Source organism: Trichosurus vulpecula, chromosome 5 (genome assembly GCF_011100635.1).
Source record: "Trichosurus vulpecula isolate mTriVul1 chromosome 5, mTriVul1.pri, whole genome shotgun sequence".
NCBI lineage: Eukaryota > Metazoa > Chordata > Mammalia > Diprotodontia > Phalangeridae > Trichosurus > Trichosurus vulpecula.
Window position 1 is genome coordinate 31,050,779 of NC_050577.1, and position 9,528 is coordinate 31,060,306.

General features: G+C 42.9%; 1 protein-coding gene across 1 annotated transcript in view; it reads right to left on the minus strand.

The window, feature by feature from the left end:
• The window catches only part of NR1D2 (nuclear receptor subfamily 1 group D member 2), a 49,837-nt gene that overhangs the window by 26,263 nt on the left and 14,046 nt on the right, over positions 1-9,528 (minus strand). The window contains 3 exon segments of the mRNA XM_036760070.1: positions 5,089-5,142; positions 5,144-5,178; positions 5,821-6,072. Of these exon segments, the coding sequence (XP_036615965.1) occupies positions 5,089-5,142; positions 5,144-5,178; positions 5,821-6,072 (341 nt within the window).

A 9,528-nucleotide genomic window follows, 5' to 3' on the forward strand; every position in this document is an offset into this window, starting at 1 on the left:
ATTCCAGAGGGCAGGAGGCTGTAAACAGATCTGGAGGCTTTGTTTTGGTTATTTTTTTGTTACATTTTTTTTTTGGTTTTGCTTTTTTGATAGTTCTGGTTTTGCTCTGGCCTCTGATAAATGGCTACAAAGTTTTCTCCATCATAAAAAAGTTTAATGGGCTTAGTGATGTACCTTAGGAACATATCACCTAGGCAAGCACACAGCAGGCACTGAAGTTGAAAACATGTTGATGCTCATCTGATGGAGCCAAGTGAAATCCTTGGAACATGGACCACAGTGTTGCAGAGCTGGGAGGGACCACAGTCCAATGCCCTCATTTGACAGGTAAGCAAAACGAAGTCCAGAGTGGTTCAACAACCATTAACAAAGGCTGCACGGCAACAGAGGTGGTGCCTGAACCCTGGGGCTCTGACTTTACACCCACTGCTCTGCTCTGTCCACTGTGTTACACATTAATTAGCCTCATACTGTTAGTCTACTGGAAGTGCACAATATAGCTTATTTGAGGACCAAGAACTCAGACTTCTTTCTTTCAAGCCCTCACATTGCCAAGCACAGTACTTGACAAACACTAGAAATGTTGACTGATTTTTAAATCAGAATTGGGTTAAAGACAAAGTCAGAAGTTAGTATCTGTGCTTTTTAAAAATTTTTTTTTGGTCCACATCTGTGATTCCTTGATGTAGGGAGCTCCCGGCAAACAAACCACCTATGCCAATGCAGATCAGCAGCAGCTCTTCTGCAACTTAGAGTTAGAGAGCTACCTGGAGCCCAGGAGGTATGGGCACCCCCTGAGGATCATATAGCTTGGGGGTGGGGGGGAGGTGGGCATGGAATACAGGACGTCTTGCCTCCAAGAAGGCTATCTCTCTCATTGTGTGACTTAAAACTCAAGGATTTTATCAAATTATGACAATTGCCCACTTCTGGTGTTTCACACAGGCAAAAAGGACATTCCCAGCAGAATTTAAATTCACCAATGATAAAACTTCAGTCTTAGGCAAACAACTGTAGATCACAGGGGCACAGATTGCATTTTCCTCACGGTTGGCCATTAAAGGCAAGTTAGAGTTGACAAAGAAGTTGGTGTCTGGGAATGGCATGTGGATTTCTGGAACATAGCTTTAATACAAAGTTGACAGATTCCTGGCCAGACCTGGAGTATACCTAACACCATTGTCACCTGGTGAGAATGTATTTGTCAGGTGTCTTGCAAATGTAATCAAAAGGGCTTATTCTTTTTGAGGTGGCTAAGAATTGGAAATCAAAGGGACGCCCATCAACTGGGGAATGGCTAAACAAGTTGTGGTATATGACTGTAATGGAATATTATTGTGCTATGAGAAATGACAAGGAGGATGATTTTGGAAAAACCTGGAAAGACTCACATAACTGATGCACAGTGAAGTGAACAGAAGAACCAGGAGAACACTGTATACAGTAACAGCAATATTGTTCAATGAAGAACTCTGATGACTTAGCTATTCTCAGCAATACAACAATCCAGGGACTATTGATGAAGGACTATCTGCCTCCAGAGAAAGAGCTGACACTGACTGAATACAGATTTAAGCATACTATTTTTCACTTTCTTTCTTTCATTTTTTTCTTTTATTAAAGTCTTCTTGTGCAAAATGACTACTACGGAAATGTTTACATAATTGCCCATGTATAACCTATATCTGATTGCTTACCATCTCAGGGTGGGGTGGGGAGAGAGGGATAGACTTTGAAATGCAAAACGTTAAATAAAAATGTTTAAAATTGGAAGGAAAAGGGCTTCAAACTAAAAAGGATGGGAGAGGGAAAGATTATCTATTTTTACTCCCCAAGTTAGATACTACAGAGAATAGTCACAAAGAAGACAGAATTGCAGCTGAAATACCCAGGAAATCACAGAAGACAGAAATCCAAGAAAGAGAGGATTAGAAAAGTCCATGGCCTCGTATGACTATATACAAATGCCTAGGGTTTAATTAACAAACAAGAGGAAGTACTCTATTGCAAGAGGACACATTGGTTCCCAGGTTATCATGTCACCAATGATGTGGGTGGGCCAAGGCCCGTGACTGACCTACAGTCCTGGATGAGTACACCTCACAGGATAGTCAGCATTTACCAAGTACCTCCCACGTGCCAGAGGGGTGACCCCAGCTGGTATATTAAGGTGGTCCACTCACATGAAGGGAACCCAGGAATCAGAGGGGAGAAGTATGACAAAGAGTATTTGGTTGAAGATGAAAGGAGGGAGATACAAGTCAAGTCACCTAGACAGAAAGAGTTTGAGAATCAGATCCCAAGCCAGCACAGAGGCTTGCTCAGACAGTGATGATGAACTTCGAGTATCCATACATCAACTGGAGCTCTCTCTCCCTTCTAAAAGCAGAACAGCTAATCATTTCTTGACTAGTCTAAGAAATAATCCATCTTTCAAAAGGTGAAGGATCAACTAGGGGAAATGCTATTCTGGATCTGAGTCTTACTAACGTAACAGACAGGACTTCATCACTGGTACTGAAATGACGGGAATCTTGGGGTGAAAGCAAACACTTTATCCTAGAAATTGTGAAAGAGGAGAAGAAATACAGAAAAAGTTTACATGCGTCCTAGATTTTGAGAAAGTAGATTTCAAAGGGTTCAGGATTCCAGAGACTAATATGCTTTAAGGGAAGTTAGCCCAAAAGGGAGGGAAGACATTCAGAAAGAATTCCAAAGCCTCGAAAGAGAAACAATTCCAACTAGGAGGGACAACGGAGACCATGTGGAAGGGCAGTCATAAGAGGACAATGCAGGCAAGACTGGGCGGCAGCAGACGAACGTAGGAGTGTGGAACGGTTCTGTAAAAATACTGTCAGGAATGACAAACTAAGAATGAGCTGAGGGGGGTTGGTTATACTGTAGAAAAGGCAGGATGAAAGAAGGAATAGGGCCTTCGCTTTGGGTGGAAGGAAAGATGATAACTGATGGAGAATCAGAGCCGCTCAATCATTATTGTGTTTCTGGTTTTTCTTCAAAGGAAAATGACTTTTATCCTAAAAAATGACAAACCAAGACGGAGTTGTTACCCCAAAAAAGTAAGGGGAGAGTAAGAGAATGCCTAGCTTCCCTGGATGAATTTAAGTCACTGGGCTCAGATTAGCTCTATTTCCTCGGGCAATGTGACTGTTGAGCCACTGTCCTGGCTACCAGGAAGATCGTGGGAAATGAAAGAGGCGCCACAAGATTGTTTCAGTTGTGTCCAACTCTTTGTGACCCCATTAGGGTTTTTCCCGGCAGAGATACTGGAGTGGTTTATCAATGTCTTTTCCAACTCATCTTACATATGAGGAAATTGAGGCTAACAGGGTGGAGTGACTTGTCCAGGGTCACTTAGCTAGTAAATATCTGAGGCAGGATTTGAACTCAGGTCTTCCTGACTCCACGCCTGGTGCTCTATCCACTGTGCTGCCTCACTGCCCCAAGGTTAGAGAAGGGAAAATTGTACCCTAGTTTTCAAATAAAGGCAGAGATGTAGATTTAGCTGAATATGATAAGAACATAATTCAACAGGTTAAGAGGAAGTCTTACACTCATGGCACAAAAAATCAGCTTCACAGAGAAGCCCCAAGAATTTATTTGAGGGAAAGGCCTCGGGGTGTTGGTGGATGCCAGCTTCAGGGGTCAGCAGTGAGATGTGGCAACTTTTATGAAGCTCTGAGATCTTAAACAGCACTTAGAAGGGTACGGCTTCCAGAACCAGGGAGGTAGGAGTCCTATTTCATTCTTCCCTACTCAGACTTTGTCTGGACCATTGTGGTCATTCTGGGTACCCTGGTCTAAGAAGGACACATAAGCTGGAGAGTGTCTAGACGAGGGCAATCAGGAATGGAGGAGGCCAAGAATCTGTGACATAGGAGGATAGTTAAGAAACTGGGCATGTTTTGCCTGGAGATATAAAAGCTTAGGTTTGGTAACTGTCTTCATGTATGTGATGGTGTCCTGTGGAGATGGGATTCAGCTTGCTTTACTTGACCTCAAGGCACAGAAACAGGAACACTGTTATGTGGAAGAGGCAAAGAAACAGACTCAAACTTGATGTCAGGAAAGAATTCCCAACAATTCAGGCTGTCCTGAAGAGAAAGGGATTGTCTGCCTCCAGAAGGTTGTCTTCAAACAGAGGCCAGACAACCATTTGCTTGGCACTGCAGAGGCCTTTCTGTGTCCAGAGAAGAGCCTGGGTCTAAAGGTGGTCTTCATGGACTCTCCATCAAGACATGCCCTTTCTCGCTTCAGTTTCTCCAGCTATAAAATGAGAGTGGTGAGACTTGGCTTTGCTATTAACTCTATTTACAAATAGAATCTTTAGAAATAGTAGAAATAAAGGCGTGAATTAATTAAAAAAAAAATACTGGCCAGACTTAGGTAACCAACCTTGCAACTGCTCAGGAGCTACCCAAGATAAGCTCTCTGACTCACCCTGTGAATTCATCATCTTGGCCCACCCACTTTGCCAAATGTGACTATTTGTTTGAGGTGCTAAACCTGAATGGAGTAAGCATGTGGCTGGACTCTGATTCTTTGGGGCTTCTTTGACGGATGAAGCCTTCAAGAGAAGATACTCCCCCCTGCCCTCTCTCAGGTAGGATCAATGTCACTTCCCAAAGTGCCACAGGTAGGGATTGATGGAAGAATCTGGCCCCAAGATTATGGACCTTCATTTTTCTAAGTGACAATCCACTATGCCTTTCTCCACAGCCAATCAAGCCTGAGGGATTTTGTCCAAATATCTCAAGATCAATTTAGTTTGGGTTTGTTCCCTCTCCACATAGCAGAATGATGCATTTCACTCAGCCATGGCAATAAGGTTTGGGGTTTTACTTGTTAGGAATGGTCATGAGGGAAGAGGAATATTTCACAAAATTAAGAATCTATTTAAAACAAGATGTTTTTGCACTCCAAAATGTTTTAGGCTTACACTCATAAATAAAAGAGAGAAGTCACTATTAATTTCTTTCTCCCCCGTGCAGAGAGTTGAGCATGGCCCCCCAGAGCCCACCGCTCTGAATGCAGACCCACCAGCACAAGGAGAACTGTAGCATGCGTTACCTTACAGCCTTCACAAGCATGAACTCCATAGTGGAATCCTGACGCCACATCCCCCACAGACTTTACACAGTAGAACCATACCACTGAATTCTAGGGCACAAACAGACAGCAGATGAAAAGCTGGTGCAAACAATTCAGGAGCTCAGAATTTTTTTGCAATCAATTATTATGATCCCATTCAACTTGAAAGCATCAACTTCTGGAGGGAACAAAATAAACCTTTGCTTTTAAAAATTAAATAGTAATTTCTACAACAAATTCTGGAATCCAAAGGGATCTTATGAGACTTTGCTTTCACAATGACATTTTGTGCAACTGCCCAAAATATATTCTACAGCTCTGATTTCTGGAGCTATAATATGAAAACAGGGCCCTTTGTACCAGGTCCAACTATGCTATTACTTGAAACCGTATGGGCAGAGAGGGACTCAGGAAAGTTGGTTAGATGAAAAGAAGCTAGTAGCAAAGAGCTAGATGGGCTAACTCAGACAAGGGCAGGCTGGCAGGGTTATGAGACCACGAAGCTTGTGACCTCAGCCAGCAGAGGCCCTAAGCTGGACCAAGGAAAAGGACCAACCCAGCATGAGACAATGACTGTCAACTCACGTGACTGCCAGAGGCCAATTAGAGCCAATGAATATGACAGTCTATAGAATGACGGAAGGGATGAGGGGTGACCGAGAGCTGCATGTGGCAGCAGTTAAGGCCAAACCAACCGTGAGAATCACTTACTTGTTGACCCTGCAGGACCCTTAGTCATCCCGGTGACACTGGATTTGCTGCTTTTCACAGGGCCATCTGTTCGGTCACTCTTCGAGGTGCCTTCAGCATTACTGTTGCCATTGCAATCTGATGACGCAGAACTGTTTGGAGAGGATGGGACCGAAGAAGGAGAGGACTGGAAGCTGCTCTCCGAACCCTCGCTGTGACAAGACGCAGGGCTGGAAGCTGAGCTTGAGGAGCTAATGTAGGCAATCACACCTCCTGGAAGGGACAAAGAAAGCACAGTTACATGAGTCAATCCTCCAAAGGTCTCCCCTGGGCAATGTCCTGGAAGATAGGAATTTGAGAAATCCCAACCAGGGACTCAATAAAGATTCCTCAATACTTGGGAGAGCGAGGTGCTCAATCAATCCTAGAAGAAGTGGGGCAAACTCCATGTGGTGCAGGGACACCCTTCCCAGCAGGACTCAGAGGCCGTCACGATCATGAGTCTCCAAGTGTCAGGATAGTACAGAGAGTGCTGGACTTGGGAATCTGAAAGACCTAAGTTTAAATCCAGCCTCGAACAATCTCGAGCTGTGTAAGCTCAGCAAGGCACTTAGTGCTGCTCAACCTCAGTTTCCTCACCTGTAAAATGAGCTAATGATAGCACCTACCTTCAGAGTCAGAGCAAGGATCAAAGGAGATCACTTATAGTGTAACTTTCAAGCACAATGTAAATCCTATTTTTAGTATTATCACCACCATATCTAAACCTGGAAAACCGCTCCGCCCACAATCTTTTTGAGACCAGGTCAGCAAAAGTAGTAACAAAGGCAAATGTTTGCCAGTATAGAACCGTATCAGTAGGACTGTGATGCTGTTGGTCAGAGAAAACTCTTGAAACCACCCCTTCTGCAGGGACCAACGCTGGGTCCAATGAGGAAACGATGTTTGCTTTGAGAGAGGACAACTCCAAGTCAGAGAACTCTACCTGGAAATAAGTACTTGCTGGGAGCAGCAAGAAAGCAACGGCGGAAAAGAATCTGCTTATTTGGGACTGTAAAGGATCAGGGATTTAGAAAGGTCCTTGGAGAGAGAACTGTTAACTGGAGGATTTCTGATTTTCTAAGAGTTCGGTCTTGTTTTCTCTCTGGTCTTTCAATAAAACTTTGCTTTTTCTTTAATACCTGAGGATTTGGGCAGTACCATGCACTCATTTTCAAATGCCTCACTTCCTTCAAAGGTCACCCCAAGCACCTCCTTCTACACAAAGCCTTTGCTGATTCCCTCCACTGCTAGTACCCTGGCATCTACTCTGTATATACTTCCAATATGTACAAGCCATCTCCCCAATTAGAATGTAAAGTCCTTGAGGGCAGGGAGTATTTCACATTTGTCTTTGTATCCCCCATGACTAGCACAGGGCCTGATGCAGAAACTTAATAAAGGTTGGGATGAAATATAAAAGGATACTGTGCAATAAAGTAACTCTGTGCCCCATTTTTCTCTTACATAAACCATGATGATGTAGTTTGACATCATTTTCTAACATTAAAAACAGACAAGTGATTCCAAGCATATCCTAAAATTGAGACTGAAAGACAGTTCTCTCTTTCTTTCTGCTCCTAGCCCCAACAAAGCCACCATGGATTTCAACAGTGAGAAGCTTTTTGCTGGTTTTATGCAAGTATACATGGTACAAAGGAAACCAACAAAGTTAAGCCTTTTTTTTCTTTTACGTTTTCAAAAAAAGAAAATCCTGAATAACTCTACTGCTCAGAATGAAACACCACAACCAGAATCAAGGAAATCTGCTCTTCCTCCCAATATGGATCCCTCCGCTAACAGACTGATCCTCATTAGAGAAGTCTAGAACAGAGAGCTCTGTAACACACGTTACCTTACAGCTTTCACAATCATGAACTCCATAGTGGAACACTGAAACCACATCTCCACAGGCTTTACACAGTAGAACCATAACACTGAATTCTAGGGCATAGATCCTACAAGTCTTCTAGCACTTGGCTAAAAAAAATATGAGTCAAGAACAAATCTAAAGAAGCACTCTGTACATGGCGATAATGAGTAATAGTTACATCCCACTCACTTCCTCCCCAGTCTCACCATGTTCTACATCATTCCATCATCCAAAGATGCCATAGTCTGGCTTACACATGCAGTTCCTACTAACTCCCTATTAGGAGGGTCAGCAACAGTAACATAACAGTAATAGAGGTGGGAGATCAATTTGCCACATTCATATAGAGATCGCCAAAGAGCCCCTCACAGTTCCAGAAACAGAACCACCTCACACACTCACACACACACACCCCCAAACTCCTAACTATCCCAACTTCTTAAGGACCAAGAACCTAAAGGACAGCGGGCCTCAGGCAGGAAGCTCACAGGATCATAAATAGCTGAAAGGAACCGTGGAGGGCTTAAGGCCAACCTTATCAATTTATCAATGAGGAAACTGAGGATGGTCACATGCCTGGAAGGATTTGAACTCACTTCTTCCAGATTTCCAAGCCAGAATTCTATCCACTGTACTACAGAGCTGCCTCTTGATCTAAATTTATTTTTCTACTTGCTTTATCTAATAAAACTCTTTGAGCACCACAGCGATGCTTTATTTACTCCTGAATGCTCATCCTATTAGACATAGCATTGAACAATTTTTATTTGTGGGAAAAGTTTTTTTTTTAAAAGCTTAGTTTTATTCATCATCATCCACGCTATTCACTGAAGTATCATTTTATCTGTCTCACTTCCTAGCAATTAGAACTGTCCTAAAATAGAACGGGCTGTGACTGGGGCAGGTACACTTAACTGCTGAAGATCTTCAAACAGTTGCAAGATGCCCCTTTGTGGGGGTAGAACGGATTCTCAGTCGGCTATGCATGGCCTCTCAGTGAAATCTCATGATTCTGAAACTTATGACAGACATTATTTTCCCCACCATTATTTTTTAATGCTATGTCTGTCACGAATAAATGCGCATTAGCTACATCACCAACTGAAATTTTGCCAAGGTTCTAGATTAATTAAAACTACAGTCATTTTGCTTGATTAGTTCTATTAACTTGAGTTGAATGGACACAGGGGTTGACCTAGATTTTTCTGAATAATGTTTAGCAGACCTTTCCCTAGATGGCTGGCTATCTTATTCAATGAACAGAAATGCTCTCAAGCCCCTGTACCTGCAGAGGCAAAAGGGATTTTCAAATGTAGCAATAAGTGCTCAGAGGCCAATGGACCTGGCAGACACGTAAGACTTTGATTTGAACAAAGATTCTTTTTTTTAATCTTGAGAATTTCATAGAATTGATGAGGTAGATTTCAGATTTCAATTTCTGCAGGTTTTAACATTTCTTAATCTACCTAATACATTTGTAAACCTCATAGCCAAAACAACCCAAGAGAGAACTAGAGCTGGAACCACTGTTTGGCAGGATTTAAAAAAATAAATTCATCATGGGGGGGTGGGAATGGACAAGGCTAATAAAACAATGCTTTGAGTCTAAGCTCTGAGGAGGTGAGTGAGTGCTACACATAGCAGGAAGAGCCCTGCGCTGAGTCAGGAGAGGTAGGCACCAAGCAGCTGCAGTAGCAACTCTCACCCCAGGCCAAGTCTGGCTAAGCTCTCAGAGCCTTCGTTACTTCCATCTCTTAAATGAGGAGACTGGACAATGCTCTTTATGCTTCTAAAAAGCCCGACATGTGATCCTTAAG